The following is a 17,686-nucleotide window of genomic DNA, read 5'->3' as shown; positions in this document are numbered from 1 at the left end:
TTAATCCCGCGCATTGACTCCATTATTATTGATACTGTGACCTACATAACCATTAGTCTAGATTGATCAATGTGATTTCGTATGTTCACGCCCCCTCCCCCTCATTGACTGATGTCCAGCTGGATTATCTACCTTTCAATCATTCACTCCTTGTTCCTTGTTTCGATGTTCCTTCTCATCCCACTCTCAGGCTCCTTTTCTTCGTTTGGAACCTTGGTATCTTGCATTACATCCTGACGCTGATTGTCACTCATACTTTTCAGGATGCCCTTCGGTTGATCAACGTAGCTTTGATCGTGAGCGTGGGCGTGGGAATGAACATGATCCGAAGCGACCTTGGTAGAAGTCATAGAAAACCCATCGATATTATTGATATTATTGCCAGTCCCAGTAATAGTACCGGTCCCGAACCCAGTCCCTGTGCCGAAATCGATATGGCTGACCTGAGCCTGCTTTTGGCTTTGCCTATGCCTATAAGTCGGCGTTCGCGTTGCCATCGTCAGTCGCTTTTCTTTCTCCTTGGAGTCGAGCCCATCCAAAGTGCGTGCCGTGCCCCCCTCGCCAAAGGAGGTGATATTGGCACTTGCACCGGAGCTGGTACTGGTATCGTTGTTGCTGCTACCAGTATGGCTGGGTGCGAACCCAAAAGTATGTGTCATTGGTGATATCGGAGGAGAGGGGAGGTTACTGCTATCTACCCAAGTTTCTCTGCGGCCTTCAGTAGAGAGGATATCGGCGTTCTTGGCTCGGGCGATCCTGCGTCTGCAGTATCACATGGAGTGTATTTGTTTTCGTATTATTGGATTTAAAGTCAATGGTGAATTTGAAAGCATATCAGTATTTGAGCCACGCTTCTGGTCGAATTGTAGATTTAGATTGATCGATAAAACGATAATACACTGAGTTTGCCATTGACGTCGAGGTGCAGATCAACGTTGAGCGTTGAAAGGAGATACAACAACTCACAAGGACCAAATCCAATAAATCATGACCAAGATCCAGAATCCGAACACCCCACATCCAGTGATGATCAACGATAAAGCCGTCTGACTGGGTCCGTGATGATGCTCCCCCGACGGACTGGGGCTGTACCCCCCGACTGAGGATAAGTCGGAGGGGGGGATGAATGAGAATATTGTTGGAGAAGAGGTGCTCGCCATTCCAGGTAGGCTTTGGTCTGTCCGATGAGCAATGTTACTGTATAAAAGAACGAAAGCTTCGACAGTGCACACTTATCTGTCCATGCGTCTTGCATCACAGACATGACATTCACTCCGACTATCGCACGGCTGATGATAGGAAAGCCTAGCCCTACCGACTCCATCTTGACGACAAGAAGAAACACGAGGCTCCCTTTCGATATGTATATACTCAATGACAATCCTTCATATCTTATTGTTTTGGACTTCTAGCGCGGAATGGGATCAGTAATTCACTGTACCCATCAATATACATGACCTCCAGGGGTATGCGTGTACAGTCTCATGAGTGACTTCGAGGTACCTCTGTACGTTTTGCACGGGTACGCTATCGTGACATGTGTGGTATGACACACAAACGTTGTACAGCATACAGGACACAGCATACATCTCAAATCGGCCTGCCGCTCCGACATCCGACCATACTCTGACCGAAAGACAACTCAGACAGGAAGACATCGAGTATTTATTCACCTCGCATTGATCGACAATATGAGCTCGTGAGTGAGCTAGGTTAAGGTACCATCAATCCGAAGTTTATCAATAAATAGCTGCTCCGCCCCAACCCCATGATTCCTGTGGGGTGTCGATCCATGCGCCACCCCCACTTTCTAGTGGAGGGTCAAGTAAAGATGAGGTGACTGCGATAGATGTCATTCTCAACTCTTCAGCTCTGCCTGCAAAGCGTACGATAGTGAGCGGCAAACAATAAACAACACGTAGATCATCCAGTTGACCTTCATATATTCAGAAATAAACTTTTCAGGCAAACACTGTACGTAACCATCTCTTACTGTACTCTTACCGCTCTCTCGCTTATCGCACCCTGAACTCTAACTCCACATTTACGCCAATTTTTGACATCATAAATTTCAATTCCGGTAAACTCGTAAGTACGACTAGAGTGCAAGAACGTTCTTGATGTCTCTTATCTTTTGAATGGAATGGCCGCCAACATTCAATTCATCTTCTCCTATAGACTTTTCTTTCCTTCATTCTCCATATAGACATATAGATTTTCGTCCTTCCCTTCATCTCGTGACCACTGTGACAGCTACTACTACTGCTACGCATAGACCGTGTGATCTGTGATTCGCGATCGACCCAATTTCGACTCAAGCGCATCAAATCAAGCCTCCAACCCCAAACTTCGGTATTTTCATCCGATTCATCCGGCATCGCAATCAATATATAATATAATATAACATAACAGCAGAGTACGGATAGAGTGATAGATCATCCAACGACTATACCCCGCATCATACAGACCATATAATATAATCAGGACTGGACTGGCTTGGACTGGACTGGACTCACGTTCTTTCCTTTGGCCCTCAAGCTTTGTTCACCTCCCGCAACGACAACGTCAACGTCAACGTTTCAACCTTTCACTAGTCCCAGGACCGACGCACGTTTCTTCAGTCAACACCAACCTCCATTCACTTATATAGACAGACCCCGACAGCGACCTCCCTTGATACCGATGTTTATGTCTACTCGGCAAACCCACTTGCTCGACTCGATATAACGCACGAGTGCCTTCGCCTACGCTCAACGAGGGTATAAATAATAGACTCAAGACCTATTCTTGGTACCCATTCTCTCTCTTCGTCAACTAAACTTCAAGGTACGAAATTATCTGCTTCTCATCTCAAGAATACACACCTAGCGCGATGTCAATCCACCAAGAGATTAACAACGTCTCTCGACCCGAGTCGACTCTGCCTACTCCGGCTCTGTCCCCTTCGAACTCCGTCGGACCCTCGCCAGCCTTCTCTACTGTTCTACAGTCGCCTGCGGTCTCCGAGTTCGAGCTTGAGAATCCCTTCGATAAGCTCGAGGTTTCCCCGGATGGTAAGAACGATCATTGGCAGATCCCCGAATGCTGGGGCCATCGAGGTGTAAGTGATCTGTGATTCGCGATATTTTCGCTATCGTTCCCATAGTATCCCAAAGCTGATATTGAGGTGGCGTATATGCATGTAGGCTTCTGCAAGTTTTCGTATGTCCCACTCACTTGTCTTCTAGGACCGTCGCACGTCGAAAGGAAGAGTCGCTGACTGAGGCTTAAAATCCCTTGGAATGTCTTCTGCTGTGTTATCCTTTCATCGGATTTGTGTCACACACGTGCTCTCCTGCCTCTTCCCGTTGTCCACCACACTTCCAATCATTACCCTTTTATGCCATTGCGCGATATAGCCGAGAACACGAAGGCTTCTTTCGTAGAAGCTTGCAAGGCTGGTGCGGACGGTATCGAGACGGGTAAGTCGGTGTCAACGATCTCTACGAACACAGCTCATACATGCGTGGATCTAGACATACATATCACAGCCGACAACGTGCTCGTGATGTTCCATGATCCCGAACTACATCGAACAACCGACGGAGAGGGGTTGATCCATAAACAACCATGGAAAGGTGTCTTAGAGTAGGTGTTGATTCCCGATGTTAAAGGTCTGATATTGACGGATTCTTGCTAGACACGTGCGAACGACAAAAGCACCTCATCAACCTATCCCGAAATTCACAGAGGTCCTTGAGATCCTTCTGCAACCCGAGAACCTCAATGTAAAATTGAATGTCAGTATCAAGCCGATTCCTTCCCCCCTCAGTCCCATGACCCCCTTATTCATAGCCGTTTCACCAGGCTCAACGGGTCAAGGGTATATCTTCACACCCTTGATTCGTGCCATATACCTACGCTTCTTATGGTGTTATCGAGGCGGAAACACAGCTAATTGATAAGGGCCCACCACTCGGGCCCATTGTTCTTTTGTAGATCGATTGTAAAGTCGAGAACGATCCTATCAAGCTGTTCACCCTTATCAAAGGCGTCGTAGAGGAATTCGAGGGGTGGCAAACCAAATTAGCGCCTCGATTGATATTGGGTATCTGGCATGTGAGCAACCTAAACGTACCCTCGATGTGTCGATGTGGGAGACCAAGAATTGACATAATGGTTTGCCTTGGAATAGCCGAAATTCATCACACCGGCAGTGACAATTCTCCCTTACTTACCACGATACGCGATCACCATGTCAATCGACCAATGTCGAAAATACTTCTTCGAAACATGCCATGGTTTCTCGGTCATGTACCCTGCCCTGGCCTCGTCCGAGGGCGCCAAGTTCCGCAAAGAATGTCAAGCCAAGGGGAAGTGGATCTGTGCGTGGACTGTGAATGATGTCGAGGAGATGAAGAGTTGTGGAAGGTGGGGAATTAGGAGTGTGATCAGTGATAAACCGGAGCTCTGGAGGGAGATCCGTAAAGAAGTGAGTCATTCGTTGTCTACCTGATCGAATTGGATTCTTTCCTGAGTACACGTTGTGTCCGCTGACTGGTTCCGATTCCGCTGCCGCGTGACAGATCGAGACGGATCGAGTCAAGGCGCTCAAACCGACTTTACAATCGCTCATTCAGCCTTTCTTGAGCGCTAAATACTACTCGTTCCACCATGTGAGTTAGCACGTTGATTGAGCTTAACATACCTCGTCTTCCCGTTTCAGCTCGTTCTCGTTCACTCACTCTAACACCGCATGAATATCGATAATCTCACCGCTTCGTTCCGAGCTGATCAACCTTTTTCGGTCGTGCTTCTGATTGTAGCAACGCCTGGCAAGAGAAGAGACAGAGTACCTCGAACGCGAAGGAGGCACTTTCGACATCGTCCTTCCGGAAATATCGCTGGGTATCGCCAAACCTTCGATCCAATAACCCCGATTCCGACCTCGCAACGGTTGCGTTATCTGTCACTGGGGACGCTGAGCTCGTCTCAAAGCCTGTCTTGTCTCAAGAGGAGGTTAAGGTGAACGGCGCTTGCGATTTTGACGGGCATCGAGATCCCAGATTGATCTTCATAGTAATTAGTAAACGTTGTATATAGGATAGGGTATCTTCTTATACCTCAAACGGTCAAATGGACTTTTTCTTTCCTTCTCTCTTCTCCATCAGCATATGTCCCAGTACCACCATCCCCATCATCTTCATCATCACATTGCATTGTCCCATAATCTTCCATCTCACATCGCATTTTTCCTTTCTACTATTTCCCACTCATGACAGGTTCTCGTCCGCTCACTAATGCTTCACAGCACATCATTTCATCTTTCTCATTTTGGTGTCTTTTGCTTCTACCTTTCAATCTCTTGCGATATAACTTACGCTATACGGTCCCTATAATGATAATGACCAATGAAGAGACCTTGTGCATCATCATCATCTACGCGCGCGCAATCATGCCAAGTGTTCCAAGAACGTGCGATATCGTTATTATGTCGTTATCTATCGAACAAGAACAATTCAGTTGATCCTTCTTCTATACTTGTTCGTAAGTTGATCGAACGTGTGACTCGGGAATATCATTGGATGCAACAAAACGGGTAACAGAACCAGAACCAGCATGAGTCAAAGTCAGAACCAGGCCAATCCGATCTTCCGATCTTCCGAACGGGAACGGAAGATCGACCTGACCGGTTTGACCGGAAGAATGGAAGCATAGGGTGTTTGGCTGTACCTGTTAGACACTTGTACCTGTTCCTGGGAAGGTACAATTATCATGAAACCTTATCAGATTGACTTTGGCGCGTCAGTAGTACAGTGTCACAGTACAGGTATTCTCGTATTCGGTTCGCGGTAGTACCCCTTCCCTTCTGAGGTAGGACAGTTGGTGAAATCTAAAGTCACCAGATGTTGTTTGGGCGTTTGAGCAGATCACCACCGGGAATCAAGTCTTGGTCCGGATCCGCATGTTGAAGTTCCATGTTTGGGATCATGTCTTGTTCTGTCCGAGTCAGGTCACCTATCCGAGATGTTATGGGAATTCTGTTCCGTGCTCATCCTCATGCTTCCCGAATACTTACACTGTCGGCGCGTAAATTGCTCGGCCTCCAACAGGCTATGAGGATGATCATCATATCATGCCCAAGTCAAAGAAGCGAAGTCCAACGAGATGTCCTTCGTTCATTCGTTCAGACGGGTATGTGCATCGGTCATCGAAGCCATCCATCAGATCAAAGTCAACTTCAACGTCAACGTCGACGCTGTTCCCAATACGGCGCATCATTCTGGTATATGCGGAAAGCTATAGAAGGACCTCTTTTGGACATGACTGAAATGAAACAGGATGAGACAAACCAACACCTTCCGGACGTTCTTAGACCAGGTCCCGTGTTGCACATTGCGATTATGATTACAAATGATCGTGCCCATCTTTTGGACCTTGACTTTGACTTCGACTTCGACTGACCTATGGAAAAGACACGAACATGAAGCGCAGGCGAGGCATCAGCATCAGCATCAAGCAGAATGTTATCATGCTTGTACGAGCATATGAGACACTTGACATCATCGATAATGGCCTTACCATTGGCAGACTAGATCGTTTCACATTTCCCCATGAGAAATCGTATTATTACGGAATGTCTTACCTTGCTTCACACGATAAGACGCGAACATTAGATTACTCGACATGACTTGTCTCGTCTCGTCTCGCGAGGCATATCATGTTTCTCTTAGCCGCGCAATCGCGCAACACCCGCTATCCATACGAGGGGGGGGGGTCTTTTTTTTGTTTACTTTGCTTGGCATGACCCTCGATTTGTCGACTTATGGCGAATGGCGTACTGGGCAGGAAGATAAGTTATGAGATATAAGTATGAACTTCTACTCTCGACCGATCAGCCGTATTCCCCCACTTGATTTCGTTCTGCACATCTATCTGCGTTTGATCCTCACGTATACACTCCATTGATTCTATTCTATCCTCACACCCGTCTTCGCACATCGTCAACAAGGATCCCATCTCGTCATCATGAAATTCCAATTATTCACATTTTTGTCCCTGCTGTTCATGGCTTTGGGCGTGGCGGCCCAGTCCAGGCGTTCCGAACCTCTTCCCACGGGCCTATCGCAATACGCCGGGGACAAGAGATCGCCCCAGCTCTTAGCTGAGATCCTCATTCACCAAGACCAGATCCGTCGATCCAGAGCATACAAGCGAGGCGGTGCCAATGCCAACGCCAGCGAGAAGAAATCCATCATTGGTGTAGGTCACTTGGCCGATGAATTGCCGTTGGATAACTCGCAAAGACTCAAGAGGGGTCTACCCCTCAAACCCCCTCCCACGAGACGATACGCTCCTAGGGGATCTAGAACTGAGCAATGATCAATGCGTACATACAGACGATCAGAGTGAGTGAGAACAGTGACGATTAGACTATGAATGATTCCCGAGCTGATGAATTATGGTGGTCAGCTCAATGCGACGCCATCGTCCCGATGAGCCCATGAATCATGGACAAACAAACAGACGACCCTATCCTTTCTTCTTTTTACTACCTGGGACATTCTGCTTCAGTCAATCGGACTTTCTTATTGGGTGCCTTTCGCTCCCTCTCTCTCTTTGCTTATTCGCGGAATTCTGGTCTCTCTTCCTTGCTCTTTGTATCGAGTTTTAGAGATGTTTTCTCATCTGCCCAACGGACGATTCTACTTTACTCGTAGCGCTCAATTTCATACCAACTCCTAGAACCTAGAAGATCTCTCGAATCCTACCTCTTATCGTCGTGGTTGTAGCCGATATATCGAACATGAATATAAATGTGAAATTCAACCCTTTCTGCGGCCCGGATGTTAAGTGGGCTCACTTGGTCATTGTGTAACGATATGGGATGGCTTGCACATCGTGTTCTCCTGCTACGCTATCAAAAGTATTCGAGTAAACAAGAACACCTCGAGTCGAAAGGAAACCGGACTCACGGATCTACGTGATTAACGTTTGGTGATTAACGGTACCTCATCTATGACTAACGTAAGATCTACCGTAAATCTATTTCGAGATTCGCACGCACGCACGAACGAACGAATGCAGGTCCGCGTTGTTTTGGCTGTTTGGCTTGTTTACTTGCTCACATCTGTTTGTTGATTGTATTTGTGCTGTACGTACATTCGGTAGGGTATAGTAAGTGGATGGTGAGGGCGTCATGGACAGTAATGCTCGACAAGGTATGAATACTCGTAGGCCGCCCCAAGATAAGGATCACTGACCCCCCATACTCATACTTACTCTTAATCCACACACTCTTTTATCTATCTTCTGTGAATCCGAAAGTACTTACATACCTACCTGTACCGTCCGTCGTTTGATCCCAACTCTAATTGAGCTCGACTCGCACCAACAAGATCCTCAAGTCTCTCCAAACGACAAAAATGAAGTTCACTCTGCCCCTCGTCGCCCTCCTTGCGTCCTTATCGCTCACTGCCGCCGCTCCCTCGCGACGAGCAGCGATGCCAGAAGCTACCGGCTTCGTCAGTCGATCGTCCCCCGACTCGGCCGAATACTTGGAAAGCCTCTCCTCACACCAGGCGAACCTCCGAACGAACAACGAAATCTCCAAAGGCAAGATCGTCGGTGTCGGACACCATGCCGATGATATCCCCTTGAGAAACTCTGAAAGGATCCAGAGGGGTTTACCGCTTAAACCACCTGCTAGGAAAGCTAAGCGGGTAGCCAGTGAGCCGAGACAGAGACAAAGACAAAGACGATCCAGAAAGCTTTAAGCGGGGCGTTTCGTATTGTCAATGTCAAATATCAATTCGACGAGGTTAGTTTACATCGTATAGTTTTTACACCCTCTCGCCGCCTCGCCTTGTCCGGGGTGCTGGAAGAAGGCGATGCGATACCCTGTGATTCGCATTTGTGCTGACACCAGACCTGTCGCGACTACCAGATATCCCCACAGCGAAATGCGTACTCCTCGGTCTCCTTAAGGACGACAAGCCCCCAAGACAAGGCCCCACCAGAACAACTCCAAGCGATTCTCCTCTACATCATCCCATGTCACCGCGTCAGGCTCTTATGGACAATTATTAATTTTCACCCGTTTGATCAGTCACTTCATGGACATCGTGTGTGTACATCTTGTGCACTATGTCACCCTATTTTCTTGTTGCAGTATAGTACATCATTGGTTATGGGATTATTGTTTGTGCCACTCCTACGAGTACTCAGCGACTCAGAACCCAAGCGCTCACCATACATTGTTTTGGTCCAAAGCCCATTTTACTCTTCCGCTGTATTGAGTGCGTACTTCAGGCCAGACTGATGTCGAGCGGACGATCCACCTCTTTCAGCTTATATGACCCTCGCATTACATTTCTGACATGACATCAGCTTCCGAAATATCAGTCAGACAGTCAGACAAATAATAACTCGGACGATCGGCGGAGGATGAAGATTTACCATCCCGCGTGGCATGTCAACATATAGAATAGACCGCGTTCCACGGCTTCTCGCTTCCTCGCACATCACATTGCATGCCGTAAGCGTGATGACGAGAGCATAAGCAGCAAGAATCAAGTTAATTTGACTGTGACAAAAAGATGGGAATACGAAAAAAGACAGGCGCGGTGAAAAGTACATACACTCGTCAAGTAAGTTATTCGGTTCGACTGCGTGCGGCTGATCAGAGTTGGCTTGTAAGTTGGAATGCCAAGATGGAAGTAAACAATGCGACATGATGTCTTGATAATGTTTTCGAGTGATAACGCACCCGACTAGGACGGGTGGTAAGTAACGAAAGCAGCGAATGCTCGTACATAAGCAAGTCATACATACATACTACTGTTCTCGCTTTTGCTTTTGCTCTTGCTTTTACTCTTCCTTACCTTGAACTCCCATACCCCATCGAAACTACATCTCCAGTGCCCAACAACCTGACAAACTGACACAACTCGTCTCGTGATAAAGAAACCAAAGATAGGCAACATGAAGCTCTTAATCATCTTCACCCTCCTCTCCCTTCTATCGGCCAGCACGACCCTCGCTCAAGTATCCCGACGAGCCGCCGAACCTGCTATACCCGGACCTACCGGCTCGCCAAACTCAGCTAGGTATCTCCAAGAATTGAAATCTTATCAAGATGCCAAACGGGGTCCAGGCAACTCCGAAGAGAAGAAGATCGTTGGTGTAGGACATTATGCCGATGAAGTTCCTCTAGATAATGCTGAGAGAATGAGGAAGCGATTACCCCTCAAACCGCCTACTCGAAGATCGAAGAATGGCAATGAGAGCGAGCAGGCGTTAGCAAGAAGAAAAGTAAGAGTAAGAAGAGCTCTTTAGATGGAAATTTTCAGATGAGAAAGGTTAGTCGAACCGATATTCTACCCACCGCACCGAGAGTTCAGTGAAAATCCCATATCTCCGTGATCATCGTATAAGCCGTGGCAGTTTGAGTTGTATCGAGGTGAATACGAGAGCTGATCAGTAAGCACTCCCAATAGCTCCTACAAGCTTTCTTCTCTTCCTTCTCGATTCCCTTAGTAGCCCTTTGATCTAGTGCAATTGAAAGGGCTGGGTATGGCAGGATTAACGGTGGTGTTTCTATTTGGCTCGATTTTGGGGTTCCCAGCTTTCTTTGAACTTGAATATCATATTCGTATACCCATCTAATCTTTCATATACCGGGCTGATCGTTATGTATATCTCGTGATTGAAGAGGCCCACGTCCATGCTCAGATTCTATCGCATAAGTCTCCTTACGACAGTCCCTCTTCAGCTACTTAGCACAGGATTGTCGTGCCATACTCCTGCTGCCAATTCATGGACAGAGCCAGAGTGCAATGAATGCCTTCATGTTAAGCGAGTTGCGAGACCCGCACGTACATCTGCATAAGACATGTTGCATTTTCGACTTCTGACTATCTGGCTAATCGCTAATCACCTATCATATAAGGAATGACCATGACCTAACCCCAAATCCGTATATACAATACAAAGACTCAATAAACCCAGTCAATCAAATCTCATTTTTCATTTCGCTTTGCACCTCCTGCACCACCTTAAAGAGGGATACCGCATTTACCGCTGACGTTGATGTGAACAGCCTTGATCTCGCAGTAGTTCTCCAAAGCGTATTCACCCAATTCTCGACCGAGACCAGATTGCTTGAATCCACCGAAGGGGATTTGAGGGTGCAACTCGTTGTAACAGTTGACCCAGACAGTACCGGCTTTGAGTGCGGCAGAGACTCGAGTAGCCCGAGAAATATTCTCGGTGAAGACTGCTGAGGCGAGACCGTAGACCGAGTCGTTGGCTGAAGCAAGTACTTCTTCCTCAGTCTCGAAGGGTGATACGACGACAACGGGACCGAAGATCTCTTCTTTGACGATCTTCATGTCTGGTTTGACGTTACCGAAGACAGTCTAGAGTATGACGAGGGTCATTAGCTTTGATCTTTCAGGGTATGCATACGTTTACCCCTTAAACAAGGAGGATTGATAGCTTGATTAGAAATGTTTTGGGGCGATTGGAAAAGTCCGATTGACCGGTGATGACTTACCGGTTGGATGAAGTACCCGGAGTTACCGTGTCTCTCACCACCGCAGATCACTTCGGCACCTTGCTCTTTACCGGAAGCAACGTATTTCATGATTCGGTCGTATTGCAATTGAGATACTTGAGGACCTTGGTAGGTGGTTGGTTCGAATGGGTCACTAATTCGAAGAAAACTGGTCAGTGACAGGAGAGACAATCGCGACGTGGTTGGCACTTACCCGACCTTGAGTCTAGAAGTAGCCTCCTTGAATGCCTTCACGAATTTCTCGTAGATCGGCTTTTGTACGTAGATTCTGGATCCAGCACACTATGAAGTTGCCGAGATGTGAGCTAGAGCAGAATATGACACAGCAGACGAATTACGTACACATGTTTGACCGTGGTTGAAGCTAATCAAGGATAACAAGTGTGTTAGCGGGTGCGCAAGATCGTTATCTTCTGATCCGAATAGATCCGATCACTACTTACAAGATACCCTGAGCAGCGTATTTGACCGCTTCTTCGAAGTTGGCATCCTCGAAGATGATGTTTGAACCTTTTCCACCCAGTTCAAGAGAGACTTTCTGCGGAATGCAAAGAAAAGGTGGTATCAGCACAGGAACGTAGGACAGCGTTGCTATGTCAGATTGCGCACCTTGATGTTGGACTTGGAAGCCTCCTCCATCACTAATCTACCAATAGCGGTAGAACCGGTGAAGGCGACCTTGTCAACGTCTGGGTGGGCAGCGAGCGATGATCCGACGGTGTTACCGTAACTGCCACAATTTGCGTTAGGCCACACTCTATCGGTAGAAGGACAGCACAACCGGGCTTACCCGACAATGACGTTGATCACACCGGCGGGTACACCAGCCTCCTCGAAGAGCTTAGTCATGTACATAGCCGTCAATGGGGTCAATTCGGAGGGCTTGATGACAACGGTACAACCGGCAGCCACGGCGGGAGCGATCTTCCAGGCGAACATCAAGAGAGGCTGCAGGAGCTGATGTCAGCGCAATCGAGAGGAGAAGCTTTACGGGTAGGAGCTGGACATACGAAGTTCCATGGGATGATTTGTCCACAAACACCGACGGGTTCGTGCTTGGTGTAAGCGAGTTTGGCTTCGGTGGTCTGCGAGCAATCTTGTCAGCTCAGATGCTCTTTCAAATCGAAGAGATAGTGGGACGAGAGCTCACCTCGATGACCTTTCCATGGATCTTGTCAGCCCATCCACCGTAGTATCTGAATACTCGCGCCGATTCGGTCACATCGAAAGCTCTAGCAGCGGTGAAGGTTTTACCGTTGTCAAGAGCCTCAATCGAGGCAAGGATATCGGCGTCTCTTTCCATCAATTCGGCGATCTTGATCAAGAGCTCTCCTCTCTTGAAACCTGGAGTGTGAAGACCCCAAACATTGTTGAAAGCGGTGTGGGCGTGCTTGACAGCTTCGTTGACATCGGCTTCTCTACCCTCTGGAATGGAGGTGAGGACTTCTCCCGTGGATGGATTGTAGACGCTAAGCAGAAATTGAGATATCAGTCAGATGGAAATCGTGTTGAAGGGGACACCACTCACTCGATAGTCTTGGCGTTTTTGTCGAGTGATTTCGACCATTTACCATTGACGTAGATACCGGTTGGGATCTCTACTTTGCCCTTGAAGGCGGAGTGGTTGAACTCGTGGGTGAAAGTTGGGTCGGACATTGAGTTGAAGAATCTGATTGATCGTTGTTGAACGTAAGAAGAAGAAGGGGAAGTGATGTTTGGGTTTATACAACGAGCTTTTGGTGCTGAACGCAATAAAACGTTTAATCGTGATGGGGAGATCATTTTACCGTGAATTCTCTATGTTCTATCTATATATACCGATCAATTCCAAACGTTCTAGCGACTTCGTACGTGCGTGTGTGGTGTGGTAAGTGTGGCTCCTGCTGTACAGGGGTAAAGACTGGGTTCCAATAGGCTATTGAGCGCTTGACCAAAGCCGTAAAATGAAGTATGTAATGCGACGCAAAACCGACAGGCTCGGGCGAGAAGAACTATACTACAGGAGAGAGGTCAGGTGGATATGCGATTGACTATGAAAAGAGGATTATGCAATAACGAGAATGAGGAAAAGCATGCAGGTCATGGGGGAAAGATATACCATTTCGACCTCCTCATAAACACCTCTCTGTCGGTCCTCGGTAAATGTTATACCGGTCCGATAACCGTACACCCCATAACATGAGTCCATCTGTTTCCTGAGGGTTGCTGGGCAAGTGGAGGCCTTCCAAGCCAGCAGCAGTCTAGCGGGACTGTTCTGCTTACTAGTTGTTCTATTCATCCTCCTCATCCCTGGTAAATTCAGGTCAACTCGACCAAGAGAGCGAAGTTAATTCCGATGAGGATGGTTTGATTGGTTAATTAGCTCTTTCACTCCGGTTATTGGTCATATCCTCCCAATCACGGCTTCTACTTCCACCGCTAACCAAAGGCATTTAATCACCGGCCACCGACCTAGTGGCAGTCAGTGGCATCTGACATGTGGAGAAAATGTGGAATTTGGTTCCGCCCAATAGCGCAAAGGAGATGAGGTATATGTCCGGGTATGCGCTGCTTTTACGTAACTGATAGCAAGAAGGCAAGATGCGACAGAAAGTCTGGCTAAAGGTGAAGGGGGCTCTCCATATGGCTTGATATATTTCCTGCATATATCACTTGATTGGCATAGCGACTCAAGATGCCGCCGTCTCCAGCGAAGAAGTCGCTCTGGGTGAGTACTTGCGACGGAAGCACAGGTAGCAACGCTGATCCGTAGGGCGCAGAGCGAGTACACCAACTCCGAAGGAAGAAAATACTGGTCTCATGCTACCACGAAACAGAGTGTATGGGAGAAGCCCGACGAGCTTAAGACGCCCTTTGAGGTGAGCCAGCTCATACGAACGTTACGAATGCAGCTGACACAGGCATATCGACCGTAGAGAGCTCTTGCAAAAACACAATGGAAACAGTATACCTCCAAAGATAGACCATACTACGTGAACACGGTCACGAAGGAGACCAAATGGGACTTGCCTGCGGAGCTCAAGGAGCTGAAGGAGAAGCTGGATAGGGAGGAACAGAGGCGTGCTCAAGGCTTAGGAAGGTGGGCTCGTCGGGATACGCAAGATCTGGCCGAGCTGATTAAACCGTTTACAGTCCCGACAGATCCTCAAGGTCTCCTACTCCCGAAGATATTCGAGAACTTCGAGAAGCAGCTGCCAATGCCATTGCGCCCTATGGAAAGCTTCCTCCGTCCTCGACTGACTCTCCCGCCCGTATCGAAGCTCGTGCGACCCCCAAGGTACCAATCGGAGAAGTGATAATCATGCCTCCTGGAGGATTCGCTGAGAAGTCGAAAGCGGAAGAAGCGTTCATCTACCTGTTGAAGAGGGAAGGTATCAACGAACAGTGGACTTGGGATCAGACGATGAGGAAGATCATCATGGACCCGCTGTACAAGGCTTTAGATACACTGGCTGAGAAGAAGGGTGCATTTGAAAAGGTACGCCATCTTATCCCTCCGATCTTGCCAATTGGCCATTTAAGTCAAGGCTGATATTCATCTCTCAAATAGCACATCAATAGTATTTTGGATACACGTCGACAGGCAAAGCAATTGCGAATATCCAAACTAAGACCCATCTTCCACAAGCTGTTCTCCAATAGCGCCGAGATCAAAAGCTATTCTACGATGAAGACTGCCGATCAAGTGTTTGCGAATAACAAGTATTGGCGGGAAGCGCAGTTCGACGAGCGGGCTCTGATCTTGGATGAATACGTTGACGATCTCAGGAGGATGGAAGAGGTGAGCTACGTCTTCCTAGGATTCTAGTAGCTATATCTTTGACACAACAAGCTGAAACTCTCGTGGCAAATGTCCTACAGTCGAGCGAGAGGGCTCTCCGAGATAGAAATCTCAAGACCCTCTCTGAACTGATCCGAACACTGGATATATCCGTATCCACCCGATGGAGAGCGGCACACGACTTGATAGTATCATCGGAAACTTTCAAGGAGGACACCGATCTCCAGAAGATCGAAACTGTAGATATGATCCAAGTGTACGATGTCTATTCCAGGCAATTGGAGATGGAGCACGAGGAAGAATCGAAAAGACTCAGGATCGAAAATATCCGAAAAGCAAGAAAAGCCAGAGAAGGGTTCAAGCTTCTCCTGACTGAATTGCAAGATCAAGGACACTTTAACAGGCTCACCAAATTCAAAGAGATTTACCCAAAAATCAAGGTGGACGAGAGGTATAATGCGCTCTTGGGATTGCAGGGCTCGAACCCTCTCGACCTGTTCATGGATCATATCGATGATCTCAATGAAGAGGTGGAAAGATCGGCGGAGAAGTTGCAAAGGGCTTTAAGCAAGGAAGAGAAGGAGATCAAGCTTGAGACGACGTTCGACGAATTGGAAACCTGGATCAAGGATGCGAAGATCGAGAATCAGTTTGAGGGGAGAGTGAGGAAGGAAGTGTATGATCTTGTGAGTCAGCATGGACTCTGTGGTCTTGCTCTTAATTGGGCTTGGAGCGAAGAGCCGTGAGATGACATCGCTGACTGCCCCGCTCATAATTCAGATCCATGGCAAATTACAACAAGCTGCTGAAGACGAGCAGCGACGTGCCGAACGACGAAGAAGACACAGGATCGATGATCTTCGATACGCGCTCAAGAAGGTCGGTAGACATATTGATCTGGAGATGACGTACGAGGAGGTCAGTGGTAGTTTGATTCATTTGATCTGATACTGGTACGCTTACTGGTGGCTTGTCATTGCGTCTAGGCATTGCCACACATGCAAGATCTGCCTGAATTCAAGGAGGTATCCGAGGAAGAAGATCGAAAGGCTGCGTTTGACAAGTTTGTCAAGCGACAGAAGGTATGTAGGATTTGTCTTGACGCGAATGTCAGGGAGGCGATGCGAGGGAAACTGTTCAATATTAATGATTCGCTGGATGATAGGAGAAACTACGAGAGGCTGAATCGTCTGAACAGGGCTCGACAAGAGATCGGGATAGAGATCGAGAGAGGGATAGAGAAGACAGACACGATAGAGATAGACACCGTGAGAAAGATAGATCTGACAGGGACAGAGAGAAAGACAGAAGGTATTCCAGTACTAGGGAAAAGGAGAAGGACAGGGACGAAGGTATGGATGTTGATGAGAAAGAATATCGATCATCTAGGAAAGACAGAGAAAGAGAGAAGGACCGGGACAGAGATAGAGACAGGAAAGAATCTCACAAAGAAAGAGACAGAGACAGAGACAGGGATAGAGAGAAGAAGAGGGGTTCAGTCGGACCTGAAGACAAAGACCGAGAGAGGGAAAGCAAGGTGAGGACTAATCCTGATGTGTGCTATATGCGATAGAATGCTGATGTGTTCTGTACCATGCTTATGCGCATGCAGAGACGAAGAATGTCGAGTAGCTCGCATAAGAAAGAAAAGGATGAAGTGGAGGAGGGGGAGATCTAGGCCTTTGATGGTTGATACCCAATGCGAGGGATGAATAGTAATGAGCGCGAAAGTTGGAAACCCCTCACGACGCACCTTCTCGTAGTGTAGAGTCTAAACAACACTGAAACGTGTATGTATCCCTCATTCGGGATGATGATGCGACTCAATCGTCATCAGAGTTACTTAACATCGACATGCATATTTATCATCACGACTCGCCCCCAAAGTGACCTTGATAATTATCATCCCGAGCACCCATTCATTCCGCCTTTCTTCCTTTTTTTCCCTTCTTTTGATGGGCGACGAGTGATTCACAGTACTGTACAGTACTATACGTCTGTCTCTCGATATGGCCTGCTTGCGAGTAAGCGGTGCTTCGTGAGACATGGTCATGGAGATGGACGTTCCCTTGTCGTGCTGTACACAAGATCTCTACGCTACTGATACACGTTACACATAACAAGCTACATACTGTACACTTCACACGTTACACCTTGAGCACTTCCTTTCTGAGGTCGATGCTCCGACATGACAATGACGAGTTGCAAAGGAGTTTTGGGTCTCGACCGAGGTTTTGAGCGATGACTCTGTAGGCTTTTGCTTTTGTTCCACGGTATAAAGGTTAACCATTTTCCATCACCCATCTCCATTTGAGCTGCTGTCGCACTCGCTCAAACAAACAACATCG

At 47.6% G+C, this 17,686-nt stretch overlaps 7 protein-coding genes across 7 annotated transcripts; 5 read left to right on the top strand and 2 right to left on the bottom strand.

Moving 5' to 3' along the window:
• Nucleotides 1-143: 143 nt before the first annotated feature.
• I303_106821 (uncharacterized protein) lies at nucleotides 144-1,160 on the bottom strand (the record flags this gene model as incomplete). The annotated part of the gene is made up of 2 exons (XM_018411793.1): nucleotides 144-762; nucleotides 967-1,160. 2 exons carry the CDS (start codon nucleotides 1,158-1,160, stop codon nucleotides 144-146), a joined length of 813 nt encoding a protein of 270 aa, XP_018258994.1.
• Nucleotides 1,161-2,872: 1,712 nt separating this feature from the next.
• On the top strand, nucleotides 2,873-4,913 carry I303_106820 (uncharacterized protein; the record flags this gene model as incomplete). The annotated part of the gene is made up of 9 exons (XM_018411794.1): nucleotides 2,873-3,100; nucleotides 3,186-3,201; nucleotides 3,399-3,461; nucleotides 3,516-3,627; nucleotides 3,680-3,779; nucleotides 3,979-4,098; nucleotides 4,175-4,471; nucleotides 4,566-4,655; nucleotides 4,806-4,913. 9 exons carry the CDS (start codon nucleotides 2,873-2,875, stop codon nucleotides 4,911-4,913), a joined length of 1,134 nt encoding a protein of 377 aa, XP_018258995.1.
• A 2,095-nt stretch (nucleotides 4,914-7,008) lies between these two features.
• Nucleotides 7,009-7,362, top strand: I303_106819 (uncharacterized protein; the record flags this gene model as incomplete). Its single annotated transcript, XM_018411795.1, has 1 exon — nucleotides 7,009-7,362. One exon carries the CDS (start codon nucleotides 7,009-7,011, stop codon nucleotides 7,360-7,362), a length of 354 nt encoding a protein of 117 aa, XP_018258996.1.
• Nucleotides 7,363-8,405: 1,043 nt separating this feature from the next.
• I303_106818 (uncharacterized protein) lies at nucleotides 8,406-9,069 on the top strand (the record flags this gene model as incomplete). Its single annotated transcript, XM_018411796.1, has 2 exons — nucleotides 8,406-8,709; nucleotides 8,927-9,069. The coding sequence occupies 2 exons, from the start codon at nucleotides 8,406-8,408 to the stop codon at nucleotides 9,067-9,069; spliced, it is 447 nt and encodes a 148-aa protein (XP_018258997.1).
• Nucleotides 9,070-9,963: 894 nt separating this feature from the next.
• On the top strand, nucleotides 9,964-10,317 carry I303_106817 (uncharacterized protein; the record flags this gene model as incomplete). Its single annotated transcript, XM_018411797.1, has 1 exon — nucleotides 9,964-10,317. One exon carries the CDS (start codon nucleotides 9,964-9,966, stop codon nucleotides 10,315-10,317), a length of 354 nt encoding a protein of 117 aa, XP_018258998.1.
• A 719-nt stretch (nucleotides 10,318-11,036) lies between these two features.
• Nucleotides 11,037-13,339, bottom strand: I303_106816 (uncharacterized protein; the record flags this gene model as incomplete). The annotated part of the gene is made up of 10 exons (XM_018411798.2): nucleotides 11,037-11,399; nucleotides 11,537-11,690; nucleotides 11,751-11,839; nucleotides 11,900-11,921; nucleotides 12,001-12,095; nucleotides 12,167-12,287; nucleotides 12,348-12,505; nucleotides 12,568-12,642; nucleotides 12,708-13,026; nucleotides 13,086-13,339. The coding sequence occupies 10 exons, from the start codon at nucleotides 13,337-13,339 to the stop codon at nucleotides 11,037-11,039; spliced, it is 1,650 nt and encodes a 549-aa protein (XP_018258999.2).
• An 892-nt stretch (nucleotides 13,340-14,231) lies between these two features.
• On the top strand, nucleotides 14,232-17,016 carry I303_106815 (uncharacterized protein; the record flags this gene model as incomplete). The annotated part of the gene is made up of 10 exons (XM_018411799.1): nucleotides 14,232-14,264; nucleotides 14,317-14,415; nucleotides 14,473-14,636; nucleotides 14,690-15,035; nucleotides 15,108-15,338; nucleotides 15,419-16,024; nucleotides 16,119-16,256; nucleotides 16,325-16,420; nucleotides 16,504-16,875; nucleotides 16,951-17,016. 10 exons carry the CDS (start codon nucleotides 14,232-14,234, stop codon nucleotides 17,014-17,016), a joined length of 2,151 nt encoding a protein of 716 aa, XP_018259000.1.
• Between the last annotated feature and the right edge of the window lie 670 nt (nucleotides 17,017-17,686).

Source organism: Kwoniella dejecticola, chromosome 8, assembly GCF_000512565.2.
Source record: "Kwoniella dejecticola CBS 10117 chromosome 8, complete sequence".
Classification (NCBI taxonomy): Eukaryota; Fungi; Basidiomycota; class Tremellomycetes; order Tremellales; family Cryptococcaceae; genus Kwoniella; species Kwoniella dejecticola.
Note: the sequence above shows the minus strand (reverse complement) of the source record. Positions and strands in the feature narration are given on the sequence as shown.